The 12,707-nt window shown below is 35.3% G+C and overlaps 1 protein-coding gene across 22 annotated transcripts in view; it reads right to left on the bottom strand.

Annotated features, from left to right (window-relative positions):
• PSPC1 (paraspeckle component 1) overlaps window positions 1-12,707 on the bottom strand; it is a 68,148-nt gene that overhangs the window by 29,754 nt on the left and 25,687 nt on the right. For 11 of the 22 annotated variants that reach the window (XR_008746878.1, XR_008746876.1, XR_003555179.2 and 8 more), the window contains exons 7-8: window positions 5,860-5,917; window positions 1,539-1,708 (exon numbers count right to left, since the gene is read on the bottom strand). The exons of 10 other annotated variants lie outside the window; for them this stretch is intronic. Coding sequence is in view for 2 of the 12 variants with exons in the window: in XM_005229695.2 (XP_005229752.2) it covers window positions 1,539-1,708; window positions 5,860-5,917 (228 nt within the window). In the remaining 10 variants the exon portion in view is untranslated. Of the gene's footprint in view, window positions 1-1,538; window positions 1,709-5,859; window positions 5,918-12,707 lie in introns of those variants that run through there. One more of the 22 variants, XM_055802334.1, reaches the window with a different exon arrangement.

Below are 12,707 nucleotides of genomic sequence, written 5' to 3'. Positions count from 1 at the left end.
CTTCAAAGTCCAAAAGGGGAGAAAATCATAATAATAATTAAAAAAGCATCTAATTTGTCCTTCCATAGCATGCAGAAGAAAATGGAAAGTAAAAAAGGTATCTTTTTTTTTTATAAAACATGCATTGAAAGTGTCAGTATATTCCCTACATTTCCATACCTGGAATGACTTTTTGTAGAAAAACAACAGCTGGAGATAAGACACCGTGATTTATGATAGTATGTTCCTTTCCTTACACCTCTTTCACAGTGTTTATATAATCACAACAGAATGTTCCAGAGGTGACTAGTAACACAGAGGGGTCTCCAGAAAAAGCATCTCTAAAACCGCTATTTTGCAAAAAGCATCCCCGTCCCCATCCCCCCACTTTGTGACCAATGACACAACTGATAAAATGAGCTGGTTCCTGTAATGTGAATTGAGACCCTCTCCTTTAACTGGTAAAGACCTGACTCACTATGTATTTTGTGCTCAATGAAAATCTCATTCTCCTCTAAGGAACAAAGGATTTTGTCCAAACTTCATTATACAGATTGCTCAGTTGCAGATGGATACTTTTGAGGAGGCATATATGAAAAAATACAGCTACCATATGCTTCTGTGTTCCAATAAAACTATAATGGCATCACTGCTTATATTAAATACTCCTTTATATCACACCACCACTAGAATATCCAAAATATATATTTACATAATAATACTGGAAAATATGTAAAAATCAGATTTAAAAATATAGTTGTTTCTCTACATAAGACATTACAGCTAGGAAAAGTAACCAGCTATGACAACAGAGCAAAAATGGCTAGCGCTTTAACTGCATCCCAATGGCTTATCTGCTCTTGATAAAAAATTCCAGATATATGGAAGACATTCCCTATCACCCTTGGCAACTGGGCAATATTATTTTTCCGGTATTGGTATGACCATTACCTCTAACAGCTGTTGGCATACTTATTTTCTAAGTGGTGTCATTACTGTCATAATCTCATGCTTTCAACAGTGTTAGAAAGGAAATACAAAAAACACTAAAGTCACTTTAAAAAATTAAATAGTTTACACAAAGATATCTTCACACTACATAGCTTCCAACATTTAACTTCATCAAAAACCCTAACAAGCTAATACATAGAATTTAGTTTCACAGAAGAAAAAACAGCAAGTGCCTAAATTGACAGATTACTTTGGTATGTTGTTTCTTCCTCCATTTCACAGAAGTGGTTTCTTACAATCTGTGAGTTTTTCATGACAGGTCATACATGCAAGCTTTGCCACAAGTGCTGTACATTCTAATCTCAATTCAAAGTCTGGTTACTGATCAAAGAACTCATACCATTCCTAAGGGAAGTAGGATTTTCATAGTAACATCAAAAAGACTTCCCTTCTCTGTTGTAAATTATTTGCATTAACAAGTTCTATCTACTTTTAACAGATTCAAAAAACATATCACATTCTTACACAGTGTGAAAATATCTTTGGTAACATTAATGGGCCATGAGACATGACGGCTATTCAAAGTAATTAAATTTGTGATACATTACCACTGTTCCATTATCTGGCATCATTGGTGTTCCCATATTTGCAGCTCCTTCTGGTCCCATGGAAGGACCAGGACCCATTGCAGGGCCAGGTAAAGTTCCTCTGTTGTTCATATTCATACCCATCATTGGAGGAGGGCCTTGGTTACCAGCAGGTGCTGGGCTAAACGCATCTATGCAAAACAATCTATACTTAGAGCTGTCCTATCTGAATTTTACAAGAATAAACAAACAATTTACAATATTTAAATAGCCAAATGTACAAGACTTCCAATACTTGAAACAAAAAAGAATATTCTTTGAGACTGTACATTTATCTCAATCATCTGCTTTTAAACAGATTTTCATTAACCCCTATTATTTTGCATTAAATAATCTGCCTTGTGTATTTGTAAATCTTGAACTTTACAGCTAAATATAGCTGTATGGTTTCTGTGCAGGAACTGAAGTGTTCATATAGCATATATATATAGTATGCACACCACAAATTTGCAAAAATCAAATTATTTTGCAGTAACTGGCAGCTACAAGGCAACTTGACTCTTCAGGGATTATATCATACATTCGCAAGAACTGTTCTACCAGTATTATGTTAAGTGTATATACTGTAACAATATTAGTCTTAACATCTAAAAGCAATACCAAAAACGGTACTCAAGTTTACAATAAATAATTTGTAATATGGCGTAAATCTTGCATGTAAATGTCATTTATTGCAGTAAAAGTACCAGAAAACTAAGTGAAGTTTTACTAGAATTGCAAGCACAGGAAAGTCTCCTCCAAAATTCTGGTTCACCATAAAAGGTAGAAAAGCTTAAAAACATCTTTTTGAGGAGATCATTTAGCTGGTAAATTGCACTTGGAAACACCCCTCTGCCAGTACCCAATAACATACTCAACAGGCAGCTAAAATTGCCTTTGTTACATTTTCTCAAGTTGTTAGAAAGAAAAAATTCTGATTATGTATCATTTACATCTGCTATTATGAAATGTCATCAACTTTAACATGTTCCTTGCCTCCAACAACAATCCGCCCTTCTCAGCCAAAAGTGTGCATCCAAGATCTAATAACGGAAGACAACACACCTTTGGAATCTAGCCCATGCTTTAAGTCATAACAACATATAATATCAAGAAATCCGACACGTTGCTAGACTAATCAACTTATTTTTATTAAAAATCAACCTCTAACCTCTCATAACAACTGTAACATCTTATCGTAATGAATATATAAATGTACATCATGGTAAGCAGGCCATTTAGCACAGATACAGTACTGTGACTATCTGCAGAACTGCATCTTTTTTACCTGCCCTGAGTGCATATCACAGCAGTCAGTGAACCCACTGCATCTGACATATCGCTGCTAAAACTGCAGACCTAGGTTTGATCATACACGTTATGTCAACTGCAAGCTGCTTCACCAAAACAATCCATACAATGCAGTAGCACATGGTAAAGTACTAAACAAGTTTATTAGAAGTGACAGAGAAAAACCCTGTCATTTTGAAAGACAGAACTCATTTGAGCACAGTAATAAGAAACTCCAAGACTTCTCTCTACGACCCTACGGCAAACCAAAGTTATGTGCAAGTCAATGCTTCTCACCTACCCAGAGGCATGACCAGTTCATGTAGCAGGTGAAGACTGTGCTACCATTCAAGAGAATCAGTTGAATATGCCCTAAACCTGTTTTTTAGTATCATCCATTTAGTGACTAAATATGGAAGGAAAAGGAGAAGTCTACACTGTCAACATAAGGAGAAACCTTTATTTTCAGAGGCTAGAGGTACTCTGCAGGACTATCATGATAGCAGCACTTAGTGGCTGGTACTAGCTCCATTAACTAAAAGCAGTCAGTGCTGTTACCTGTTACTGACTTGTTTACCAGCCTAACTAAATTTGGCCACCTGGCCACACACAGGTAGTGTTTGCTTATCCTTCAACTGCAACGCAGTTCTTACCCTCTGTATCATACAAATACACCCATATTGCTTCTAGGGTGATGTACAGCAACTTGTAGTATCAAACCTTTATAGTATTAAACTGATTTCAGGCAGAGTCAGCACTGCCAGGACAACTGGGGAGTGTAATGCAAGGAGAAAGTGGTGTCCTGCACAGTTTCAGTAAGAGGCAACTATGGCATTTTAGCTATCCCTCAGAGGTTCTCCTAGCTCCGAAACAGACTCTAAAACCTAACCACTTGATTGCCTGTTCTTTTTGATGGGACACTGAAGTTAGCTGTTATTTCAATAGAGCAGGTTCAGCAACAAATTGAAAGCAGTCATCCCGTGTTCATGCCACAGGTCACAAGACACTTAAAAAAAAAAAAAGGTATTTTTCTGCAATCTGGAGGGCTGAAAAAAGCACACTCAGTTTTTCCAAACTCCACAGGCCAAGGTCTGGCACAGCTGGCAATAAGGCATAGTCAATAACACTCATCAATGCAGAGATCATTCAAAAAAAAGCCGTTGTTTTTTTTTGTATATATATATCTATCTCGAAAAGTTTTATCAGCTGCACTTAGCATTACGGCTCCAGTTAAGTGTTACGATGAGGCATACAGAGCCTCTCAGAACCTGTTTGCTGCAGAAAACTATGTAAACATGAGAGGTCCCACACAAGTCAGCCCAACACTAATTAAGTCTGTCACAGAGGTACCTTGCTTTCTAATAACACTGTATCATGCAGGTATTTCAATTACTGAAGGTACTCCAACTCCCCACTGTCCCACATGATAAGAAGTCACAAATGGCACAGGTAAAGGTCAGTTACAACTCCAACAGAAAGGCTGGAAAAGGATGCTAAGATCACAATTAAAGGTCTACTATTTAAAGGTCTACTGCAGGTTTCTGGGGTCAGGTTTTTTTTGTTGTAGTGGTGGGGTTGTTAATGGGCTGGAGAAAACAAAATCTAACCTAACCTAAAATCTAGATACCATGGGAACAAACTCTATCTATACCTATTTGCTATGAATATTTTTCCCTTTAAAAAATAGTAGCTGTTATTATAACTTATTTCTAAAAGCATTTTTATCAAGTTTGAAATCAAGGCATAGCACAAAGCTTACAAAGCAAGACTATGAACATCACTGCTAAGCATTAAAACCTGACAAGAAAAGGGTTGTGAACACACTGCTATAAATTACACATTCAAAATATGTGCATAAAAAGTGTATCTTGTGGTCTGGACAACTGGCACAGTATCAGTATTTACACAGTCTCCTGATTAAATGAAGTTTTCAGGTAGAGACTGCAATAATACACAAAAGAAAAACTATAAAAAATTAGTCACCATTTATGCTTCAGCTTATTATTTGCAGATGATTTTACAATTATTTTTTAATTTCTTCTTCTTCACTGAAAGCAAAAGCCCACTTCTATTTTACAGCTATAAATGTGTCAATAAACGCAAGGAAATGATGAATGTTGTATTTTAAAAACTGGACCAAGCAGATTCATTAGTTTATAAATTCACATTACTCAAAGGTCAAGCGACAATGTTCACTAAGATTTGTATGTACTTGCAAATTTAAAATACACAGAATTAATATTAATTTTTCTCTAAATTATCATCTTATTTTAAATTAACATCAGGAAGCTTCCATGAGATATATATATTGACAGTTAATAGTTTAGTAAGATTTGGGTTTTTAAAAGAAATATTCTAGTTTCAGTCTTGTTTAAAAGCAGATATTCTGAAGTAGTAACATTCCAAACACCTTCAGTCTGCAAACTGAAGTAGTGCAAACACTAATTATTAAGAATTTACTTTTCTAGACTTGCCAATAAGTCTTTAGCAGTATTTTAACAATATTTTAAGTTACAAAAGTGAACTGAGAATATTTGTAAATACAGACTTGCAATAAATTAGTAGAACATCAACCACATCACTCATTAATCTTTTGCCAGGTACATCAACAAGAACTTACCAATTTTAAGCTCTACATCATTTCACTGCATGCAATTACAGTTCCAACTTCTCTGAATAGGCAGTCCCTCCAAAAGAACACCAAATACTTTCTGAACAGAAAATTCCTGTTTTGTATCAGGTAATTTCTAGAGCATCACCTTTCCCTGCCTTTTTGTTGCTCTTCACTTGCACATCATATTTTTCTCCCACAGGTAGTCAAAACAGTAAAGATACACCCGGAGGAAAAAAACAGCTGTTTGGAAGCAAAAACCATGAGGGTTTTTTATTTCCTAATACTGTTTACTCCTTTTTTCCAGTAGTTGTCACTAATTAATAGTGCTTGAGTAACATGTACAGTCCCAAAGAAAAAGAAATTTTACATTACAGAAGCCTTTTTCCTTCAGATCCCTACCTCCCATGTTTATTGCTCCACGAGGACCCATATCACCCATTCTCATTTCCTGTTCTCTCTGAAAGTAAACATAGTTTTCATGGTCAACCTATCATTCTTAGAACTTAAAACATACCCATATACTCCATGAAAATAAAAGTTTTCAATTTCAAAAGTTTCCAGTGATTACAAAAATGAACAAAGAATAAAAGTTTACTATACTCCCCTGTTTTTATAAAATTAAATGGAATAAGAAGTTCAATATAGCAATGCTGTACATTTTTGCATAATGGTAAAGGTTAAATATCACAAGTTTCATTTATCAGATGGAGCAGTCTAAAGCTCCCAAATAGTTATGTGATCAAATGCAAATGAATCAATCTTCACACAGTATTTTTCATTATTACGAAGTATATTTACATTTTAACTGTTAATTAAAAAGTGGTCTTATTACAGTATTGCCTAAAGGCCGTGGTTCAACAATAGTCAATCTGGCTTCATGACTCAAAAATGCTTCTGTTGATTGGAAAACAAGCTCTGATGGTATACAAACCCAACCTGCCAGTTCATCTTTCTTCAAATAGTTCTGACTTAACTTGGTGGTGGTGCGTTTTTTAATAAATTATATCACACTATTGATATGTTAGTTCAGATACTGACCATGGTTTTCAAATCAGAATAAAAATGTAGCATCAGCTATATAACTTGCATTTATGCCAAATAGACAAATTGATCCATATTCAATTGATGCTCAGTCATCCAACAGCAAAAGAGTTCTGATGTTACTGATCATGAACCACGGCCTGCTGTGAAACAATACTCAAACGATAGTACCCAGAGTGGCAAAAATCATCCCTTAGGTGAAAACAAAGCGAACTACCACAAATAATTCCAATGGATTTTAGTATTATTGCTTATATCAAAAGGATGAGATAGAAACAAATTCACAGTTCAAAAATAAAACTAATGAAACTTACACCAAAAAATTGTTCTCTCATACATTTTCTGCAAGGTTAACATATAACTGATTTGAGTGAACACACATGTGCTGAGAATAAGCATATGCAAAACTATACCTGATTCTGAAAGTCATACCACTTATTAAGAACAAAAGTTCAGATGCACTTTGAAAACAATTCCACATACTAAGCAACTCAATCAGTCTTGCTATAAGCAACCTTTAAATGGAAACATCAATCAAATCAAAATATATTCATAGTATTTTTACAGTTTCACAAAACTCCTTTTCATTCAATTGTATCTGGGAAGCCACATGAGTCTTCTATCTTCACACACTTAAAGCAGCAGACACCAATATTTGACAGAACAGAGTCAATGGTTTTGTAAAAATATCCTGGTATGGGAAACTGTCATAAGATACATGACAAAAGGCTCACAGGTCAGTAACTTTGTTTCTAGTAACTCAACCTACAAAACGTATTTAATGTAAGAAGTATGTACACTATTTTCAAAAGAACATGGCTTAATGTGGAGAAGAAAAGTAATGCCTCATAACTAAAAGACACAGGCAGATTTTAAGGTCCAGCTACGAAAGGCCGTTGATGAACACCCAAGGACCTCCTCTTCTGACCCTAGAACCCACATTAAAACATGCAACTACTTTGTCAGACCTTTCACAGTAAGTTAAGGAAGGATCCTTGACACGTTAAGGAAGATCAGCAGCCCTGTTAGGATCAATCATACCCAAAACTGATAGAAATGAGTTAGTCACACAACTGGCATACAACCTTGTTGACATCAGTCTCTCCTTTTATACCTCAGCCCTGGCATGAAGAGGAAAACTGGCATATCACCCCTAATGTCAATCCCTAGCCCAACATTCTAGAAAAACACCATGGCTATCAGCTTACATTAATCAGACTGTGTGTGCACATGTGCATGCATATGGGGTATGTGTGTGTGTGAAACAGGACATGCCAAACACAGCTGTGAGACTCTAGCTACAAGGGAGAGAACCTGATTTTGAATTACTGCACATAACTTATTTAATACATCTCAGGCTCAACTACAAGCTGGTGTGGTGTTTTTGTTGTTTTTTTTTTAAATGTGAAATGCGTCATATAAGGTAGGTCCAAGTACAATACCAGCTAGACAAGGATATTAGTAAAGAGTTATAAAGCTGTACTAGTTACTAGAACTTAACTTGTTTTCTTTGCAAAGGATTGAAGCATTGGCAAGCTGCAACATATACTTCTTTTAAAAAAAGCACACTACGCTTCCTCCTAGCAATAAACCAGGTTTTTGTCAGTTTGAAATGCTACCAGTCTTCAGCTAACAGCAAGTACAACAAAAGAGAGGGGTAGAATCTGTAATTTTCACTTTAAGTCATCTAACCTTTGTAACAAAAACCATGGAGCAATTACTTGCCATTTCATAGCTTTAACTCTGGTGTTGAATTACTACCATATAAAAAACATTTCAGCTATAGACTCAAGATCCATAAATGTGCCTTATGATCTCTGCTGCCTGTTGATATATCAATGTGCCTACTGGAATTATTCTTCTTCCTACTGTACTTGTTCATAACTTTTTTCAGCACAGTGAAATTCTTCTGTACTGTTAACACAGGATTAGCTAATTTAAGATAAATCCCGTCAGAGAAAACACTGAATTTCAAATGTTAACAGACAGCATATATCACTAATGTAATGAAATGCTTGACATATTAACTGTAAAAATATGTACTTGGATCATTTGCCAAAGCCTGTACTTGCAGGAGTCCAGATGGTACCAAAATTCAGTCCCATCCCACACAAATCATGTTCTAGACAGCTATTTACTATGTGAGCATAAACAAGTTATTGCAGGTAAGTTAGGTCATCTATACCATGGGCTTTGCCTAAAATATGACAGAGTAGTGGAACCAGTGCTGGCTGATATTCCAGCCCACCCAAGAGCTTTGTTCTTGTATATTCAAGCCCTTGCAGAACCTAACAATGATAGCATTATCTTCTCAGAGCCTCTTTTCCCCGCTACGCAACTGCTCATTCCTGAGTAGCAGCCTGCTTCAGCCCCTTCCCTGAAGCCACCCATAACTACCCATTAACAGGGAGTTAAAACTAAGCAGCAAGAGGAGGGCTAAACTTTTATTAAAGAAATCTGTGGGGAAGCTACTAAGAACCTCTGAAGTTACCCAGTACTTTGGCAAACAAACTAGAAGAGAACTAGAAAAATGGATATGCAGTTAGAGGGGAAAAAAATAAAGCCTTAAGAAAAAGAATGCGTGGTGAAGTATAACTTAACCTTTGGAAAGATTTAAAAAAAGCCCAAACCAAAAAACTAAGTGAAGAAAACAAAGAATAATATCCTGTTGTGAAAGGGTAATTGTTTACACACCTCAAAGGAAAGCTTTCCAAATTACTTCTGTTGCAAAATCCTTGTAAAATAATTCAGAACTCACCAATATAAACAACCCTCAAGGACCCTAAAGAAGGTCTGATTCATCGGAGCAATTTGCTTTTAGAGAAACTGCTATGATGGCACTATAGCATTATACTTGCTAATTACTTTAGATACAAGCATTAGAAATGAAATGTCCTCACAATTCCAACTCATTTTGATGTCAACTGTAAAAAACAGATCTGCACAAAAATACTGAACACATACAGTTTTCAAATTACATATATACTGTACAGTTCATATAATATGGATTCTCCCCTTTTACAAGTATTAGAAATAAGATTTCTTGAGCATTTGAGGTATATCGTGCAACATTCTTACACGTCAATCACCATTGAGACCAGTAACCTAAGCACACAGAGAACTACCAAGATTATTATTTTTTTTCTGGTTTTTAAAAACGTATTAGGATATTTTTAAATTCACTCTATAAAACTGTTTTGAAAAGACACATAAGAATTGATACAGGAGAACGTATCAGATGCAATTCCCTTTTCAAGCTGAAAATAAAAATACAAGTAGTCATGAAACTTTTTTAACTGTCAAACCAATATTACTTTTGGCCTTGCATTTGCAGCAGCCCAATGAAAATTAAAAATCTTGTCTCCAAATGACACAATACTCATGGTAACAACACTATCAAAAAAGTTATGGTATGGAATAAATATGGCACAGAAGATATTAGATATTTGCAAAAAGCAAAATATCAACAGAAATACTAAAACAACAGCTCATCCAATTTTCTTCAACTGTTTGTGGCCAGGAGATGCACTTCCCAATTAACACAGGACTGACTATTCACTCACCTTTCAGCTAAGGCATGTTAATCAAATTAATGCTAAGATACAACCTCAAGAAAATGCCTTATAAAAAAAGCACACCTACCACATAAACTTAAAACTTGCACATTAACATTGGTAACTTAATTAGCACTTTATCTAGGTTGTATGTGTAGAGCAAGATGTAATTCACAGGGCTGTTGATTCTCACTTGTTTTCATTAAAATGGAAACTGAACTCTATTCTCTAGTAACTTTGTCAAAACAGGTATAACACTTCTGTACCTCTTACTAGAATTCACTACTCCCTTCTAGAGTGGTTTGTTTCATTAAAATCTTTCTAGAAAAGAAACATTATTTCCAAAGGCTTCTCTAGGAGGCCTAAGACCCTTAAAACCTTACACAAAACTGTAATTTAAAGACAACTGTATTTTAAAGACCTAAATCATAAAAATGGTTAAAATTGCTAGTTTGGTAGTCAAAAATAGAATTTGGAGAATACCTTTGATAGTGCAGCATTTCTCTTTTCCTCAGAATATTCCACTACTTCGCTCCAATGACTAGCTTACTGGAAGTTAGGCTGCCAGCAAGGAGTTGAAGTAATAAAAGCCTTCTCTTCCACCAACTCCTCGTTACCTTTCCCTCTTTGGTTTATCCATCAATTAAGATTCATACGTAACGTCCGGAGTTTATACAATATCCTAAAATAGCTCATTTTATTCCATCACATGCAATAACAGTAAATCATTTTAATAGAAAAAGACTGATCTTTCAAAATCCAAGAGTTCTGTGTTTCTGAGCAGTGCTACCTAAATCCAGAGCTAATCACTCCTCTGAGCTGGGTGTCTTCCAGCCTGAACTACTTAAGAATTCTATGAACCGAACAATTGCTCCCACCCATAAGTTTAAAACAGAAACAAGCTCACTTACATCACACAAAATGACACAAGCAAATACATTAAACTAGATAACAACTAAAGGAAATGCAGCTATAGAACACGTAGCATACAGGAAACTACACAGCCCTATTTTTTAAGTAGGGCATCTAATGAAAAGAATTTTCATTACGTTTAATAGCTGTCAATAGGACTGTCAGAGAAAAGCAGATAGATAAAGCCAATTTCCTCCATGGTGACTCAAGTCATGAACAGAGGTGGTGGAGATGACTCATTAAGTTACAGCATTTTAAAAACCTAAACATTTAAAAAAACCCTCATCATTAAAAACCAGGAATACACATTGCATGAAATGCATGCAGATGCATATATTCCAGTAAATGCTACAAATTGGAAAAACACTCCCAGTGGTAGTAACAATGATAATTACAGCTACTGACAAAAACATTTCCGATTTCCCTTATGAAAAAAAGACTTATTATTAGACCAGTGCACTTCTTAAATATTTCCAATATTTCAATAAGATTGTAAAGGAAATATCAATGTTATTAAAAATGGGGAATTTATTTTAAAACTAATTAACAGCAAAAGTATAGGAATGTATTCAGGAAAAACCTCCACACACTACATCCTTGTCCTCTACTTTTTGTTTTGAGAACAAACAAGAAAGATCTTCAACTTCTGTGGGGCCTTCCCTCATTTCCCTTCTACATCTTTAGGAGAGCACTCAGTTGCTGAGGGTAGTCCTCAGCATCTAAACCTCACAGAAAGAGAAACAACTGCAGTTAAAACTAGCCAAAACTATTTACTATTCTAAGCTGAAGTTATTCTTTAAAAATACAAAAAAAATTACCTCTAGCAATGTTTTAATATCACAGTTGTAATAAAAATAACAGTAAATTAATATTAATGTACAAGACAGATACCAAAGCATATTAAAAACATCACTCTTATTATACCTTGTAGCATATACTGGTATGTTTTACATGGAATTAATAAAGAATTGGGTAGGATAGTACTCCATTACAAAAATTCATTAACTAAGAATTGAAAAGCCTCTCAGTGCATCAGGTAACACACATTAACACCAGAAAAGATAGAAATGGATTTCCATTTTGTGTGTGTGAAAAAGTACACGCACTCAACACTTCTTGCAGATTTAGAAGAAACTTTTCAAAAAGAAAGTTACATATTCCCTCAAATGCATCTATATTTTAATACCAGCCATTTCTGAACTTTACAAGATGGAGGAGTTTAAGATCTGCCTTTGTTTAGGTAAAACTAGCTTCTACTTTCCAAATCACGCAAGTTGTTTGGGTTTTTTCTGGGAGAGTACAAAGTTAAATAACTGTGATCCTTCTAGTATGCTTTCTTTTTTTTGTCACCTTCCTACAGCTCGATGCAAAACCCAATCTAAAGAAAAGCTGACTTCCTTTGAATACATCAGTCCTCCCATGACGTTTAGGTGAGGTCTCTATATTGACAGTTTTGGAAAAGAAAGCAGTTTAATTGCATTAATATTACTCACATTACAAAGACATTCAGGGGACACCTCACTAACCAGCAATATTTAATAATGCTCTGTAAGAAAATACTATTTAATACAGAAGAGACAGCTGCTAGGCTAATCTAAAAGAGAGAAGCCCACAGACCACTTGGAGGCCCCTCAAACTTGTGAGCATCAAGGAGACAAAGATCCCAGAGATGCAATACATTTTACTGAACACTACATTGTAAATACTGTATGCACTCAAACTGTCACCTATAGCAGCTGC

This window comes from Falco peregrinus, chromosome 4 (genome assembly GCF_023634155.1).
Source record: "Falco peregrinus isolate bFalPer1 chromosome 4, bFalPer1.pri, whole genome shotgun sequence".
In the NCBI taxonomy this organism is placed as follows: Eukaryota; Metazoa; Chordata; class Aves; order Falconiformes; family Falconidae; genus Falco; species Falco peregrinus.
This window is presented reverse-complemented; position numbering and strand designations above follow the sequence as displayed.